This window comes from Otolemur garnettii, unplaced genomic scaffold (genome assembly GCF_000181295.1).
Source record: "Otolemur garnettii isolate 467f Iridium unplaced genomic scaffold, OtoGar3 scaffold00019, whole genome shotgun sequence".
Classification (NCBI taxonomy): domain Eukaryota; kingdom Metazoa; phylum Chordata; class Mammalia; order Primates; family Galagidae; genus Otolemur; species Otolemur garnettii.
The window spans coordinates 25973681-25991441 of record NW_003852414.1 but is presented as its reverse complement, the minus strand read 5'-3'; the positions used below and the strand labels follow the sequence as shown (position 1 = coordinate 25991441).

The following is a 17761-nucleotide window of genomic DNA, read 5'->3' as shown; positions in this document are numbered from 1 at the left end:
CTGTGTCTCGTATCTTCCTGACGTTGCAGTGATGTCTGCTTTTCATTGTGAGCAGGGTTTTAGGTTATTTTTGTTTGTTTGTTATACATGTGTTTATTAGGTTTCTGCAGGGTTCTAGTTTTACATACAGAGGGTGCCCTGTGATTACAGCTGCTCTGAGAAATCAGACTGAGAGACAAAGCCTGTCTCCAGTTTCGTTTACCTCATACCTGGTCAGAGCTGGACTGTTTTGCTTCTCTGATTTTAATGCCCCAAACACTTTGTGTCGGATTCTGTGACGTCTCTTTGAGCTGAGAGGTCTCCGCTGTGTTGGGTTCTCCGGCATGACTGTTTCCTTGCTATTTTGAGCCCAGATTTTCTCTTCCTGCGTCTGGAATTCGCAGCAGGTTTGAATTTTACCTTCAGACTGTCACACGGGGCACGTGTCCCTCTACGAAGGGGACACTCAAGGCATTAGAGGCCTCTCTTGAGACCATGGTTAGGTTGAACAGGACCCCACCGTGTGGGCTCGGTCTCCTCCCTGGGCTGGTTTAGTCGTGTTCAGCAAACACACCAGCAGCGTCAGCGACAAGGGCCACTGGTGCCATCCGACCTCCCTAGGCCTTCAAGGTAACTCATTCCCAGGAAAGAATTCAAATAATGAACAAGTAGGCTTTGCTGACATGGAATCTGTGGGTGAATCTGTGTAAGGAGCTGTGTCTTCACTGGTGGAAGTCACCCGTGCTTTGATGGTCACAGCTGAAATAAGTCAGTGACTGGTGACACCAAGTACCCCATCCAGTGAAGGGGCAGGTCCCCAGTGGCTGGGTCTGGCCCAGAGGATGCAGCAGCACCCTCAGCTGCCCGGTGAGGTGACAGGCTCCTATGTGGCTGGCTCTGTGAGGTGTGAGTACTTTCCTTGTAACTGGCACTGGTATGTGGCCATGAGGAATATACAGTTCACAACCCTCACCCAGGACATTACCCCAGCAGTCTGTGGCCCCGGGGCCCAGGACTGATCCCCTCCTGTCCTCCCTCCTCCATGACAGGGCCCCTGGCCTGGCCTTCCATGGCAGCATCACAGCCCTCGTGAGACGGGCTCTGTGTGGGGGCCCGCAGGTCAGGAGGAGAGGCTGCATGAGTAAGGTGACCAGACGTCCTGCTTTTGAACAATTTGTCCCACATCCCAGGGCGTTTTAAAAAGTCCCCATTTTTGGAATGACAAGCTAAGGAACAGCAGGAGAATGGGAAGGGACAGATACTGTTTTCAACTGCTGAAAAGGTTACTGTAACTCCATTTGGGAATGAAGAGGTTAATGTAACTTCATTTGGAAATGAAAAGGCTAATGTAAACTCCCTACTCCCCTCCAGGGCAAGGTATCAGGAGACTGGCTCCCTCCCTTGCTTCTAGGCAAGGACAATTAGCTCAGAAGGAGCCAAACTGTCTGGAACAAACAAGTAGCCCCTCCCCCTCTAGAGTAAGGTGACCAGACTTCCCGGCTTTTGAATGATTTGTCCTGTGTCCTGCAGTGTTTTAAATAGCCCTGATTTTTGGAAAGAATGCACGACAAACTACGGAACACGGGAGAACAGGAAGGGAATATATGGTTTTCGGCTGCCATGTGGCTATTTCACCAGGATATGCGTTTTATATTATTTTTGTTAATTTTATAATGTTAAAGTTTAATAATAACAAATAATTGTTGAGAAATTATTATCAAGAACTGCTTATCAAAGTTTGCATTGTTGTCAGGTCCCACCCCCCACCCCCCCACTCCCCCAGGCCTTGCCCCCCCCAGTGGTGTCCCGCTTTACCAATGTTAAAATCTGGTCACCTTATGCATGAGGGAAGGTTGGCACTGCCATTCCTGGGTTACTTCCCTGACTGTGTGGTCTGCGCTCCAGCCTCTGTGGCTCTCAGACTGTAAACTGTGCTGTCAGACACGGCAAGAGGGAGGCCCTGGGGCTGTTTCCCCTCAGTGCCGGCAGAGTTAGGACTGATGGTTTAAACTAACCCAGGTGAGGAACACGGGATAAGCTTGCATTTGCTGTCGGTTTTTACAGGTCATTAGTACAGCGCTGCAAACTTTGTTTTTTTTTTTGCACTTTTGGCCAGGGCTGGGCTTGAACCCACGAACCCCGGTATATGGGTCTGGTGCCCTACTCCTTGAGCCACAGGTGCTGCTCCACTGCACACGTTTTTACAAGTATCTTGCTGGGTAAATGTAAGGCCCAGAACATCCCCGAGAACAGTGGGTTTCAATATGGTAAATTTAAAATGCATTAAAATACATTAAAACCCATTATGTTAGCATAACAATTTTTTTGTATATCATTTTATTCTAAATATTTATTTTAACTTGCATTGGAAATTTACTTTGAAGAGTTGTCCGAAGCATCAGAACCCCTGCTGCTCCTTCCTGGCCCAACCACTAACAGGGCGATTCTGGGCAAACAGCCTCAGCTCTCTGTGTCCCCAGCTCCCCGGCTGTAGCACAGGGTTCCTCTGCCATGGCCTGCTCAGTGTTACCATGGAGATTCAGGGAGCGAGTTCACCCGGGGGGGAGCTCACTGTCCAGGCACAGAATGAGGAGGCACTCGGTGAGGCAGAGACGGGCGTGTCTCCTGCTCATACAGATGCTCATCTTCCAGCCACTTCAGAACACTCTGCTTCCTGATGGTCGAGGTTGTTTAGCTGCTCTCTTACTTAATAGAATTGTCATTGCTTCCACTGTTCTTTCTTCAGAAAATTCTAAAATAATCACTCTGTACTTAGATCTCTCTACCTTGAAGAAAATGCTTCTGACTAATAAATTCTTTGATGCATAGTACGTTCATTATCTCTCAAAACTGAGACCAAATCTGCGTGTGTGACTGATGCAGAGACAGGGCTGAGAACCCCCAGGCTGCCCCGGGCTCTGGCAGCTTCAGGCACATCTTGCTCTGGGTTCCACACAGGCACCAGGTACACTTCCCACCAGACGGTCTGTGGTTTGGGGCTGTGTAGGAAGCACGTCCCCTGAGAACGAGTTAATAACACACATTGTGAACCAGCTCCAGTGTTGACTGTACAGGCCACTTAAGGCTCCCATGTCCAGTGTGTGACACTGTGTGCCTGTGTATGACAGTGGCAGCGGTGGCCATGGGCATCCTGACAGCACGTGCTGGCTGCTCTGGTACAGCTGCGGCTGCCCAGGACCCACTCTTTGGGCTAGAGTGGCACAGTCATTCACGTGTCCTGGCTGTGCCCTGGCTGTGTTACCTAATTGGGATGGGCACATGGCACACACCTGCTGGGGGTCTGGCCTCTGTGCTCCTACCTGGGGAAGGTCCCGCCAGCACATCAGCACCCCCAGCAGGGGTTTCCATCTGCTGTGGTGCTGTCACAGGAGCTGCCAGACCCCAGAGCCCTCCAGGCGTCATCACAAGCAGTTCTACTGAACTTAGGCAAAGGCTGCAGCTTGAACAGAAGCCAGATCCATTTGAGACGAATGTTTGTTTTTTGTCTCCATCATTGCTAACAACGAATTAGCAATTCAAGAGCTTTAATTTTCTGACTCCTTAGAACCGTGCCCGGAAAAAAAGGCTCAATATCATCATTGTGGCTGAAGGCGCCATCGACACCAAGAATAACGCCATCACCTCCGAGAAGGTCAAGGAGGTACGTGGCTTCTCACGTGCGCCCTCTGTCCTGCCTGGGGCAGGAGCCGTCTCTCAGCCACACTGCGTCTTTGTTTGGAATCTTTTGCTCCCTGATAATTAAAAATGTTGTTCGAATGACTCATGATGTCAGTGACCTGGGAAACACCCGCTTCCCAGCAGAAGTCAGGGGGTTCTGATTGAGTGGCCATTTGTGGTCTTTGTTATAGAAAACTCCCAGAGTGGGGACTGGGCAGCTGACTCGGGACATGAGACAGAGGTGGTGTCTTCTGGTCCCTGTCTCCCTTCTGACTTCCAGCATCTGCCCGCATGTTGTCACTCAGAGAGAAAGTGCTGTGATAGCTTGCAGGCGTCCTCATGGCTGTGCCCAGGGAAGACCAGTGGGCTTGTTGCCACAGGGCTTGTTCAGACTGGCACCAGCCTGTCTCGGTGGCCTCGGCCACTCTCACCAGCCCTGCTGCAGATGAGGCTGAAGACTCCTCCGGTTTGTGCAGCCGGCAGGTGGAGAACGGTTCCAACCTGGCTCTGCAAGCCGGTTTCCTTGCAATGCTCAGTTAGGGTCAGTTAACCAGCAATACAGGCCTCTTCCTGACACCAGCACCAGCTCCTCCCTAGGTGTGAAATATGGACAGATAGTGTGGACAACATCTGCCAGTGTTTGTGAAATGTAGTCAGCAAAGTTGGGGCTTGAGTGAGATGAAATCACAGAATAGTGGGCCAGGAAGGAGCCAGCCCTGAAACCTCAGGCCACTGTTCCACAGAGGTGTGAGTGGAGTGCAGAGGACGGGGGACCTGGCCAAGTCGCCCACTCACTCTGTGCAGGTCTCAGTCCTGAGAGTTTAAGGTGGTTAAAGGAAAAGTTTTCATATTTGTAAAGTATAAGTAATACTTTAAATAGAAACCACTGGAATGTTTTCTAAAACCATGTTGCTTATGTTCATTTTGAAGGACGGGAGGCAAAGGTTTTGATAATGAAAGCGTTATCTCAAAAGGTCTATTTCAGACTGCTGTTAAACTAAATATTCCTTCAGGAAGCAACATCTAGAAATGACCCTTTTCTCAGTTAGCCCTGGGGAAGGGCAGAGAAGTCTCCCCTCACCACCCAGCACCTGCTCCCAGTCCGAGCCTTGTGTCCACGCCATGGCTGTTACTAATGCAGTGTTTCCTCACAGCTTGTGGTCAAGCAGCTGGGGTACGACACACGTGTGACCATTCTCGGGCATGTGCAGAGAGGAGGGACCCCCTCAGCATTTGACAGGATTCTGGTGAGTGAGGACAGCAGGGCTGGGCTGCTTTGTGGGGGCTCCAGGGAGCTGACTACAGAGGGCTCGCTGGATGCCCAGCCCTGGACATGCTGGTGGCCGGTGCCTCTCTCCTAAAGGTCTTGGAGACTTGCTGGAATGGCTGGGTCCCTAGGCCTGCGGGCCCTGGGACGTGGGCAGCAGAACACCTCCATTGGAGTGATGTGGATGATTGGGGCTTCAATCCAGCAGGAGGAGGTGGCACCCCCACCCCCATGTGGGTTTCCAGAGACCACCGAGGGCAGCAGAGATCCTGAGGCCAATTCTCTGCTCTCAGTATCTCTGCTGTCCACGTTGCTGGACTGTCCCTGTGCTCCCACCCTGCCAGTCCTTGTGGAATTGGAATCACTTTGTTAGAGAGAGGGCTGGGTGGGGGGAGGCTGCCTGAGAACAGGGGAGACCAGGGAGGAAGGTTGATGACACCTGCAGCCATGGTGGGGAGGATGGGAGAGAGGCCACATTTGACCGACATGACGTGGCTTCCAGGCCAGCCGCATGGGGGTGGAGGCCGTCATCGCCCTGCTGGAGGCCACCCCTGAGGTCCCGGCCTGCGTTGTGTCACTGAGCGGAAACCATGCAGTACGTCTGCCATTGGTGGAATGTGTACAGATGGTGAGTGGGGCAGGCCCTGCCTGGGCGGGGACAGTGGGGTCCCACTGCTGCTGGGTGCAACCATTGGGCTAACCCACCTTTCTGAGAACAGGTGGGGACTGCCCTCGGGATGGTGGGAGGCTCCTATTCCCACCCTGCCCCTGTAAGAGCTGCAGGGAAGTGGCCGCTGGAGAGACCTCCACTGCGGGTGTCCCAGGGAAGCGTGTGTCCTGCCCAGGGCCTGTAGCATGAGCCCCAAGGACATGAATCAGCAATTCCCGCTCTGAGATGGACCCACCCCTTGCTCCTGGAAATGGAGGAAGGGGAAAGGAGTCATAATGTCTGACCAGCAGCTGGGCACGGTGTCCACTGTGTTAAAACTGTCATCTCCATCTTTTATTTTCCAAAGTATAGTTCATGATTCATGATTCGACTTCTCCAGTTGATTGGCCACAGACCACAGAGGGGCTGTCTTGAGAGGGAGGGGCTGAGACTTAATATGTTCTTTTCAATATATTTTTTAAAGACCCAGGACGTGCAGAAGGCAATGAATGAGGGAAGATTCAAAGATGCCGTGCAACTGCGGGGGAGGTGAGGTGTCTTGAAGAAAGCTCAGTTTCGCTGGGAACGTGTGTCCCCGGGGCTTGAGAATATGCTGTCAACTGTGCTGTTTGTGTCTTGATGTGAAAATACCACAAAGGAAGGCAGGACACAGGCACAGTTTGTGCAGGTTGAAGGCCTCAAGAACTAATTAGAGAGAAACCATTTTTAAAAAATTACTGTTGGCAGGCGGTGCCTGTGGTTCAGTGGGTAGGGCGCCAACCCCATATACTGAAGGTGGTGGGTTCAAACCCTGCCCTGGCCAAACTGCAACAACAACAAAAAAAATAGCAGGGCGTTGTGGCAGGCACCTGTAGTCCCAGCTACTTGGGAGGCTGAGGCAAGAGAATAGCCTAAGCCCAGGAGCTGGAGGTTGCTGTGAGCTGTGACACCACAGAACTCTATGGAGGGTGATAAAGTGAGATTCTTGTCTTTTCAAAAAAAAAGAGAAAAAAGTGCTCACCTCGGCAGCCCATATACTAAAATTGGAACGATACAGAGAAGATGGCCCTTGCTCAAGGATGACACGCAAATTCGTGAAGTGTTCCATATTTTTTTTCTGGACTTTAGTAAAAAAAAAATAAAACAAAAGTTTAAAAACTCAAAAAAAAATTATCGTTGGCTTTTTCTGGCAAGGTCAGGGGTTGTTGGGGAGCTACTGAGATGAAGGTGCCCAGTGGCCATTGTCAGAAGAGCAGCCTCACGTGACGCTGCTGTCCAGCGTGGTCCCCTCCCCCCAGACGTGCTCCCTCACGTCCTGTCCACAGTTCTCAGCTCTGCGCCACCCGCCCTTCCCTTTCAGGAGCTTCCAGAACAACCTGAACACCTACAAGCGCCTCGCCATGAAGCTGCCAGATGATGAGATCCAAAAGGTAGGCGGCCGGGGGATGGAGGCCCCACACAGCCGGCCCCCATTGGTCACTCCAACTGCTTCCGTGGACCTTCCCCCGTGGCCCTTGCCCTCGTGTGGCATGGCCACCGCGAGGTGTGGAGTGTGTGGGGCTTGACGTGCAGTGACCTGGTGCCGCCACCTCCGGTTCACAGAGCAATTGCAACGTGGCTGTCATCAACGTGGGCGCGCCGGCTGCAGGGATGAACGCGGCCGTGCGCGCAGCAGTGCGTGTGGGCATCGCTGACGGCCACAGGATGCTCGCGGTCTACGACGGCTTTGACGGTTTGGCCAAAGGCCAGGTGAGCTGTCCAGAGCGCCGGGTCTGAGCTGTGCTCATGTGCCTTCCCGAGGTCTCCATCCAGGCCTGTGGCCCCACAGGTGGAAGGGCTGCTTCTGTAGGGCACCGCATGTGCTCAGAGTCCCCTCCTGAGTCAGGTTCCTGCAGGCGGGGGTCACAGTACTCTGAGTTTCTCAGCTGGTGGTTGTCCTGGGGCCCAACTGTGTGAGGGCTCGGGGTGCCACTATGAGAGAGTGTCCCAACCACACGGGCCCAGCAGGTCTTCGGAGAAAGCAGCCTGCTGAAGGCGTGAGGCCGAAGCCCTTTTTAAAGAGTTCTAACTCCCTGCTCTTTTCACTTCAGCTGTTTCGTTCTGTGTTTGCACATTAGATTAAAGAAATAGGCTGGTCAGATGTTGGCGGCTGGACAGGCCAAGGAGGCTCCATTCTTGGGACAAAACGGTAACTTCCCAATTTTGGCATCTGCCTATTTTCACAGAACAAGGAAAGTCTGCATCCTGGAAGGGAACTGGGGTGTCTGTGGCCCTTCCCCTCCTACAGGGGTGGCTCAGGGCAGCACCTGCCCTCACTCTCGGAAATAAAGGGTTGTTGGCCAGGAAGCCCCCGAGGTCGTAAGGCTGGCATGTCCCCAAGCCTTGGCAGCCACACTGCAAACATAAACCAGCTCATAGCATGCTGGACGGTAGGTCGGTGCTGGTGGACAGCTGGACTGGACAGCTCTGATACTCACAAATCTTAGCATAAAATGCCTTTTTCTGGATCACAACATCGGTGCCCCATGTAGCTGGGGATGACGGGATGATTTAAGGTAGATCAGATTCCTCTCTGAGACAAGATTCCTCATTCAGCTGCTGTCTGTCCCCCATGGGGCACATGGGGAGTAGTGGAGAGGGCGGCCGGCAAGACCGCCTGGCTCCCTCTGCAGGGTGCCTGATGCTACATGTGCCTGGATCTGGGAAGCCTGTCGGAGTCTGACCTCACCCCTGATCTGACTGTTTTCAGGGTCCTACCTGGGAAGTTTTTGGACAAGATTGCTGAACAGATGCGCTCCCACAGCATTCACGCCCTGCTGATCATCGGTGGATTTGAGGTATGTCCTGTTCGGCCACCTCCGTCCTTCCTGTGGGTGTTGGCTTCACACCTGCATAGCCCTGGTCCACTGCTCTTGAGATCTGTTTCCAGACCTTGACCCCTTTGCCACTGGCTGATCATGAGACAGAGGAATAGCAGGACAGGAGTGACCTCTCCAGGAACACACCTTGGCTGGGAAGCCAGTGCCTGGCTCCTACTGGGCTCACCCGTGCAGTGAGCTGGTGTAGTTCACGTATGCAGAAATGATTCTAAGGTCCATCGGCTACTGAGACCAGTGTTTTCAACCTTTCTTATCTCATGCCACACTTGAACCTGTGGTCAAACTTCCATGGCACACTTAAGTTATGTTGATCAAAAGAGTAAAAAAAGAATAGACTGTGCTTTGAAATGGTTTCAAAAATAATTAATGATCTTTTTTTTTTTTTTTTGGGCCGGGGCTGGGTTTGAACCCACCACCTCTGGCATATGGGGTCAGTGCCCTACTCCTCTGAGCCACAGGCACTGCCCGATAATTAATAATCTTTAAAAAATTTTCTTGGCACACCTAAGACCCGCTCACAGCACAGCAGTGTGCCGTGGCACACTGGTTGAGAATCACTGCCTCAGACAGTGAGATGGTCGTACGTCTGGACTGTTTAAAAATCACGTATGAGATTATAGTCCTCATTTTTTTTCCTACTCAAGGAAGATCAGTTCTATGACAAACTTTTGGTTTCCTTTAAAGAAAATGTAAGAACCTCAGATCATCAGACTTGCTCCTCCATGGTAATGGGCTGTGTTCTCGTCTGGTCTTAACGTGACTCTGTTGGTTTTTCTAGTCCTGTTCTCCTGTGCTTTGGCAGGGGAGCCGCTGTCCCTCAAGCCCCCAGCCCCTCAGCTGTCTGCCCTTCTCTCACAGGCTTACCTGGGACTCCTAGAACTGTCCGCAGCCCGGGAGAAGCATGAGGAGTTCTGTGTCCCCATGGTCATGGTTCCCGCCACCGTTTCCAACAATGTGCCTGGGTCCGATTTCAGCATTGGGGCAGACACAGCTCTGAACACGGTCACGGACGTAAGTGTGTGTGTGTGTGTATGTGTGCGCGCGCGTGCGTGCCCAGCAATGGAGGTGAGGTGACGTTAACCCCGCAGACCCAGCCTTTTCTAAATAGTGCACTGAAGTGCTTGTGCCCACCACCTCACAGACCCCTGGAATGAGAGCCTTTCTCTTTTGCTTATTTTTTCCAGAAAATTATAAAAATATTTTTTTAGGATCTAGAAATCTTTGATGCAGTTCAAAAAACTTTTATGTGCAGCTGCTGGGATGATGTGTCCCTGCCAAGACTTGCTGAACACCAGGGACCTTCTGTAGCCCACAAGGAGTATTTAATAATCTGGGCAATCATTAAAATTAGGGGATTTTGGTTAGTTTTTTGGGTTTTTGATGCTCAGAACTTACCTTTGGGCCTGTAGCACATATTATGATACATCCTGTATTCAAGGGCCCCTGTCTTGATGTTTCAGAGTAAAAATAAAACTAGGTATTTTATCATTTTATTAACCTTGACCTGAATCCATGGGTTGCATTTATTATATACTTGGTTTTGGCTGTAATGTCATTTTGCCCTTGTGGGCAACTTCCCTTCTTGGGAAGTTAAATCATCTAGGGCAATATTGATGCTGTTTTAGTATTTTGGCTGAGAGGCAATAACAAAACATAGAAATATCTTCTTCTTATATTTATCAATCACACCTGGTAATTCACAGGGAATTTGAAGACCAGAAACTAACACAGAATACTCGTCTTTTTAATTCAGTGTCTAAAATTTTTTGTAGTTGTCAAGTTCCAATTTTCCTCGTGAGACCTGGTTTTGTAAATGTTTTTCCTAAGATTCTTTTTTTTCTTAAACCTTTGGCATCAAACTTATTTCTAGCGCTGGTAAATAAAAAACAAAAACCTTTTTTAAAAGTACGACTCGAATGGTAAGTGATGTTTAGCACTTGTTTCTTGCTTTTCAGAACTTAATCTTTCTGTACTTTTTGTGCTGAAGACACTGGCTTTGGGGAGGGACTGTTGCTGGCTCACTTGCGCCTCCTGGTGACTGTTTACTTGCCGCCTTTGCTGTGGTCGGGCTGGTGGGGGACTTGGACTGTGGTCAGCTGTGAATGTGAAGCTTGGCCTGTGTCCTCCTCACAGAGGCTGTCATCTTTGTTGATATCATTTATTTACCTGCATGAGTTGACCTTGTGGTAGGAGGTCTGGGAGCATAAGTAGAGCTCACTGAGGGGCCTGGGTGGAGAGTCGGAAGCTGCCCTTTACGTTAGTGGAAGCTAATGGTTAGTTAGTGGTTAGTTAGTTAGTTAGCGGAAGCTCTGAAGATGCAGGCCGTGGTTGTACCTTCCAGTGGCCGCTGACGTGTACTTTCAGGCTTGAAGAAAGATTCTCCTGTTTTATAATTCAGGGTCTTCTGCTAAAAAGAACTCTTTTACTCAGATTATAAATATATAATAAATGTGTAGAGTCAAAAACCTGAAAAACAAAATCTAGAAGGGGAAAAGAAGTCAATTCTCAATTCCACTTGTCTTTTACTCCCCTGCGCCACAGGGGTGTCCAACCTGTGGCCCCCAAGGACCGAATGTAGATTATTTGAGGACTGTTTTGCTTATCTGTGGTGTCAGCTATCGAAAAAATTATGCAGAGACCTTGAGTTTGCTCATCAGCTTTCGTTAATGTTTGTGTGTTTCCTGTGTGGCCCAAGGCAACTCTCCTGTTCCAGTGTGTGGCAGAAAAAAACATAAAAAGATTGGACACCCCTGTGAGGGATTTTGCAATTCACGAGGTGACTTTTAAAAATCCAGGTTTTCATCTGGTTTCTCAAAGGCAGGCTGACCAATTATAACACGTGAGAAAGAAGGGAATGAGTAAGGAGGGTCATTGCTGCGGCCTTGGGTACGGCCGTCCTTGGTGAGTGACCACGTGTAGTCCCTGCTGCCCACTCTGTCTTCAGGTCTCCAAGGGACGGGTCTCCTTGCTGTGCTGTGGCCGTGGTTTTGTGGTGTGTGAGAAATGCCGGGCAGGCAGGGTGACCTCAGTGAATGCCGTGACCCGTCAGGACCAGGCCGGGAGGAGAAAGCAGGTGTGGGGCCCATTGTGGGCTGCAGGCATAGTGTGAAATACCGACGTGGGGTCAGCTTTGCCCAGAGTTCTGGGTTTGAAGCCGAAATGAAGTCGAATCCTTCTGGGTGGGCTGCATCTGGGCCTGAACTTTGCTGTTATATAAGAAGTAAACGGACTGGCAGCGTCCTCAGGAAACAAGGGCCTGAGGTGACCGGTTGCAACCAGTAACTGTCCAGGGGCTAAGGGAGCCTTTAGGGAGGGGGTCCCGCACTGAGCTAGCACTGGTCACTCAGCAGCCTAAAGCAGGCCCAGACAGGGCTCTGTAGGGCACAGCCAAAGGGCCCTCTACACCTGCAGCCTGCGCTCTGCCCATCGTGGTTGCCGTGTGGCCCCGGGAGCACTTAGCTTTGCAATCTGTGGACCTGTACAGGGCCTCGCCTTTTGTTAGAAAGCTCAGTGATTCTCAGCAGGGTTGATCACCCTGTGGGGGTGTTTGTGAAGTCCAGGATGGTTTGCTTGTCAGAACTGGGACGGGGAATGTTCCGTGTGTGTGGCAAGCAGGGCCACACAGCTCCTGAACGTCCCCTGTGAGCTCACGAGTCCCCAGCACAGTGAGGTGGTGGCTCAGACGTAGCTGTGTGGAGCTTAAGAGCCCGGCCATCCACGCTGACTCTGCTGTCAGGGCTGGTCTACCTGCCTCCCTGCCTCCCTGCCAGGCCTGTCCTTGTCATATTGCAGCAGGGTTAGAGTGGGGAGGCTGCTTCCTTGTCAGCCCCTTATTTTGAGCTCCCTGCACTGAGTGCTCTGTGCTTAATCCAGATCTGGTCCTGGGTTTTTCCTTTCTTGGGCACCCTCCTGACTCATACTTGTTTCTGCCCTTGCACCCTGGCACGTGCTGCACAGACTGGGCATGAGCTCTGCTCTGCTCCCCAGGGGACTGCACTGTATGCTGGTCCCTGCCCTGCCTGGCATGCCACTTCTGCAGATGGTCAGCTCCCCCAGGGACATGTGGTCCTGGTCACCCAGCCTTCAGGAACAGAGCCAGCCACACATGGACATCAGTGGCTTCCTTCCTCCTCCACACTGAGGCAAACTCCATCTCACCTCGACACATTCCATTTACACTTTGTAAAAACCACATGTAGAAAAATGGTAGGATACCCGCTGTGCAGCTTGGAGCTGTTTGGAATGCCAGGCAGATACAGAGAGGGCCGGGGCTCTGTCCAGAGTCCTACACCCCAGGCCTGTCACAGAGCCTTTGGGGGCTGGCTCCTGTCCCCACATAATTGTGGAGGTGAGCCTTGGCCTGCTGTCTGCTCCTCTTCCACCCCAGCTCCCACGGGAGGATGCCAGGCTGCCCACTGACTAGTACGCATATTGAAATTTGAATACATCAACTAATTATTTGGGGACAGCGAGAATCCATCAAAGAGATTGGAAGTAGAGATTGAAGTGATTTTACACAGGCCTGTTTATTACTCAGAGTGTTCTTTACGGTTTGACAGTCCTGGGCTGCTATGGTGCACAACCCCCCAATCATGATGCCTGGTCCCCCCGGGGCCACTGCCTGCAGGGTGTCTGTCCACTGGGGACCATGGAGACTCCGTCAGGGAGTCCTGGTGGTCAGCACTGGACCGGAGGGAGTGACCAGCAATGGTACACTGACGTCATTTGCTGACCAGCGTTCACTGGGGCACCCACTGCCCTGTGCAAGGCTGGCGCTACCAGAGTGTGAGCCCAGCCCGTGATCCCTACCCTCATGGAATCACAGTCTTATATGAGGTAGGAAGGGACATCTCCCTGACCAGGGACCCTAATAGGGGGTCTGTTCATTCTGGAGACCAGCACTGTGAGTCAGAGTCAAGCAGGCCACAGGGTGCCCACAAAAGTTTCCTGTGGCTGTGCCACAAGTGACCACAAACTCTGTGTCTGAAGACACTCATACCCAGGGTTTGGGGAGCACACGTCGTGGGGCTGAGGCAGGGGCTCTGGAAGCCCCTTCTGACTTCCAGCTTCCCAAACTCCGGTGGCCTCTTGCCGAGGGGCCATAAGGACATGTGTTACGGTGCCTAGGGCCTGCCTGGAGAACCCAGGTGCTCTCCATCCCCAGCCCTTAATCACCATGTAGGGTATGTTCCCAGCTCCAGGAGTAGGCTGGGGACAGCCCTGGGCCAGTCTGGCCTGCAGGAACAGAGTGCATCAGAGCCCAGAGCTGGGTGAGCATGACGGGGTACAGCAGGTGGGGAGAGGGCTCCGAGGTGGCCTCGGTGTGTCTCAGAGGAGTTAGCTGAGTTTGCACCAGGTGAGAACTTCTTCACGAGACCAGAGTTTTCCTGGGTGGACCTCAGTTTAGTGTGAATGGACAGGAGGGGCCCCGCATGGAGGCTGAGACTGGTGGCAGCCTAGACTGGTGTGGAAGGGAAGGTGGTGGACATTTCATCAAGAGACCCCACGCCGGTGTGTCCATGGGCCTTCTCCTGACACCTGTGTCTAAGGAGCCTTCTGCCTTTAAGTGGAGGATCTGAAGGTGATCCCAGCATCACAGAAGAAATGAAATGGCACAGTGAGTGCTACCAGCTAAGCTGGAACATGACACTCCTTAAAATCTGAATGCACCTGTGCTGGCTGGGTGTGGTGGCTCACCATGTAATTCCGGCACCCTGAGAGGCCAAGGCAGGTGGATTATTTGAGCTCAGGAGTTCAAGACCAGCCTGACCATGAGCAAGACCCTGTGTCTGCTGAATAATTAGAAAAAGTAGCTGGGCCTGGTGGTAGGCACCTGTGGTCCCAGATGCTTGCAATGCTGAGGCAAGAGGATCATTTGAGCTCAAGAGTTTGAGGTTGCTATGAGCTATGACACTACAGTACTCTACCCAATGAGAATCTGTCTCAAAAAGAAAAATCATCTATCAGTCAGTCCACTGTGCTGACAGTGGCAGGCTCGTGTTCGGGGAGCAGAGCAGGGTGAGCTCCCAGGTGGTTCTGTGGTGCCTGGAGGAGGGAACGGGGTGGCCAGCCCCTGGGAGGGTCATGGCGGACACCACCAGGTGTCTGTGCCCCCTCTGGCCACTGCAGGCCCTCACCTGTGTCCAGCTGTCATAACCACATGCCTGGCTGAGGGAGGGAGCTCTGGACTGGCGAGTGGGGGTCCCTGGGCTGGAGTGACCAATCTCCCCTCTGTGACCAGACCTGTGACCGCATCAAGCAGTCAGCCAGCGGGACCAAGAGGCGTGTGTTCATCATCGAGACTATGGGCGGCTACTGCGGCTACCTGGCCAACATGGGGGGGCTCGCAGCCGGAGCCGACGCTGCCTACATCTTTGAGGAGCCTTTTGACATCCGAGACCTGCAGGTAGGTCGGGGCTGGGCCTCCTGGGCGCACCCACTGCAGAGGCCTTGTGGTTCTGCACAGACAGTGGGGTCGGCGGGTGTCTGCAGGGTCCTTGGGCGGTGGAGGGGTGTCATCAACATGCCAAGCTAGCCCTTGGCCTGTGCCTGCTGCATCCCCGTGTGTTTCCGAGTGACTTTCAGGGTGACAGGGCACCTATCTGTGATCCTTGCGTGTGGTGACGTAGGCTCACTTGTTTTGTCTGTACGCCAGTGGTTCGGTTTGTCACATTGTTTATGGTTCAGTTTGTCACATTATTTTCGTACCTGTGTCAGGAACCACTTAAAGGTGACCCTGACTTGTTTTGTAGGCTCCGATTCCTTGCACAGTCTCCCTGGGGCCTCCTGGAGCCTCTATGACAGGCCTGGGCTCTGGTGTCCTGGTCTGAGACTGGGGAGGTTTGCAGCAGCCTACAAGAGCACCAAGGGAAGAACCATGTCCTCTGTGAAAGGTCATGTTTAGTTAGGGACTCGAGGTGCCATGCAGGTGGCCAGACCTGCAGGATGGTGATGCCTGTGCTGGGGGCAGAGAAGGGGCACACACAGCCAGCTAGAAGCCACTAGGAGACAGATGTGCTGCTTATAATGGCAGCAGGACCTCTATGAGTGACCCCAGGGACCATACAGACGGTCAGCACACTGAGGTGGTCACCACAAGGGACGAGGCCTCCTGGGCTGACACGTACACATGGTGCATGTCCAGTCTGTGAGAATTAGGTCACCTTGAGGTGGCCAGTGAAGGAAGGCAGCCAGCTGTGGGAGCTCCACAGTATTTAATGGTTTGGTTGGTGATGGTGGTCACGAGATCATGACAGAGCTGCTCCTGTGACTCACTTTCTCCTTTCACAGTGGCTCTTCCCTGTACCTTCTCTGTGTTTAGACATGGAATACATGCCACTGTGTTCCAGCTGCCTGCAGTAGTCGAGGCAGTGAGACGTGGTGCAGGTCTGGGGCCAGGAGCCACAGGTCACACCTCGCGGCCCAGGTGTGTGGAGGCTGTGTGTGAGCACAGTCACGTAACAATACCCCTCAGAATGTGTCCCCTATGTGAAGTGACCCATGCACTCCAGAGATGACACCTCAGCAGACCTGGCCGTGGCTCCAAGGTGACACGTCAGCAGACTGTCTGTGGCTCTCTGCACACGGTAGATGCTTAAAAAATACAGTTAAAACTGACAGTTGATTATATTTTTAGGATGGGCTTTAGAAAATCACCTCCCTTTGCACTCCTCCAGACATGAACCGAGACAGACGTTTTTGTACATTTCTTCTTCTGAGACATTTTTTCCTTTAGGAAATCTGTGCATGAATGAGTCTCTTAAGGGCTTTTGATCGGAAAGTGTCGGTTTCACAGGACGAGGCCCTGTGAAGTGAGGGCTGTTTCCTGCAGAGGGTGCCTGGGACACCACTAGGAAGTAAAGCCGGGGCGCCAAGCAGTGGTTCCCACCTTTCCATCTCACGGCAGGCTTCAGCCTATGGTTAATTTCCACAACACACTTAAATTATGTGGATTCAAAAAAAAAAAAGTAATGTTTACTGTTGTTTGAACTTCTTTCAAAAATTAATCTTTAAAACTGTTCGTGGCACTCTGAGTGTCTGGGCACACAGGTTGAAAATCCCTGCACGGGCAAATGCACAGTTGAATCCTGGTCCTTGGAGGCACTGTCCCGCTGGCGGCCTCCCTGCTCGGGTCCACTGTGCCTGTGGCTGCTGCAGAGGTCCTCACTGCCTGACATTTGCTCATCTGTGCACAGAAGCTGAGATGCAGGGGCAGCCGCCTGTGCGTCCCCTCACTGAGTGTTCCTCCCACAGGCACAGCCGGCTGCCCATGAGCACTGGGCGCCCGGCGAGTAACCAACCCTCTCTTACAGACCAACGTGGAGCACCTGACAGAGAAGATGAAGACGTCCATCCAGAGGGGCCTCGTGCTCAGGTAACGGCCATCCTCATCCGACCTGCACTTCTCACAAGCCCGGTGGATTTTAGGACCTGACAGTGAGGAGCAGCCATCTGTGCTGCGGCTGTCACGGGATCACGGAGGAAGCCTGGGAGTGGCCCAGGGAGCCTTATGCTCAGGGACCACATTTAAACGACAGAAGTGGGGGATTCACTTACTTTTGCTTAGTAGTCTATTATGTGTTAAAGGTATCTCCCAAATATTTCAAGTAAGCCCCAGACCTTTATGAAGAAGGGGGGGAAAAACACAGTTGCCCCCTTGTCTGTGTGTGTGTGGGGAACAGGTTTCAAGACCTGCAGAGGACGCCGGACTGTGGACAGTACTGACCCTGTGTGCTGTCGTTAATCTGACAGCTGGCATACCTGAGGGACTGTCAGGGGGGTCTCCCGGCAAGGGGTGATTCAGTTCCCACCTCAGATGGGGTGGGCCATGCTACATGGAGTGGCCGCAGTCTGACATTTCAACGGGTAGTCCTGGAAATGGGCACTAGTCACCAGAACTACAGAGAGCGCTCCGGGCTGGAGGGAGGGGCCGCGGGACGGCACGCACCCTGTGTCTAGCACAGCCAGGAGCGTGTGCCTGGCCATCCTGCAGATGACCCCCAGAACCCTGCCTGCGGTGCAGGAAGTAAGGCTGGGACTTCCTGCCTTTCAGGAACGAGAACTGCTGTGTGAACTACACGACCGACTTCATCTACCAGCTGTACTCTGAGGAGGGCAAGGGCGTGTTTGACTGCCGCAAGAACGTGCTGGGCCACATGCAGCAGGTGGGGGCAGGTGCGGCAGGAGGGGCTACAGGAACGTGCTGGGCCATGTGCAGCAGGTGGGGCAGCAGGAGGGGCTATAGGAACGTGCTGGGCCACGTGCAGCAGGTGGGGCAGCAGGAGGGGCTATAGGAACGTGCTGGGCCAC

The 17761-nt window shown here is 52.6% G+C and overlaps 1 protein-coding gene and 1 pseudogene across 1 annotated transcript in view; both read left to right on the top strand.

Moving 5' to 3' along the window:
• Positions 1 to 17761, top strand: part of PFKP (phosphofructokinase, platelet) — a 45148-nt gene that overhangs the window by 23538 nt on the left and 3849 nt on the right. The window contains exons 8-19 of the mRNA XM_003786897.3: positions 3545 to 3640; positions 4812 to 4904; positions 5427 to 5552; positions 6058 to 6122; positions 6934 to 7003; positions 7176 to 7322; positions 7691 to 7761; positions 8323 to 8410; positions 9311 to 9463; positions 14694 to 14858; positions 16765 to 16826; positions 17505 to 17616. Of these exons, the coding sequence (XP_003786945.1) occupies positions 3545 to 3640; positions 4812 to 4904; positions 5427 to 5552; positions 6058 to 6122; positions 6934 to 7003; positions 7176 to 7322; positions 7691 to 7761; positions 8323 to 8410; positions 9311 to 9463; positions 14694 to 14858; positions 16765 to 16826; positions 17505 to 17616 (1248 nt within the window). The remainder of the gene's footprint in view (positions 1 to 3544; positions 3641 to 4811; positions 4905 to 5426; positions 5553 to 6057; positions 6123 to 6933; positions 7004 to 7175; positions 7323 to 7690; positions 7762 to 8322; positions 8411 to 9310; positions 9464 to 14693; positions 14859 to 16764; positions 16827 to 17504; positions 17617 to 17761) is intronic.
• LOC111724149 lies at positions 6587 to 6687 on the top strand (annotated as a pseudogene).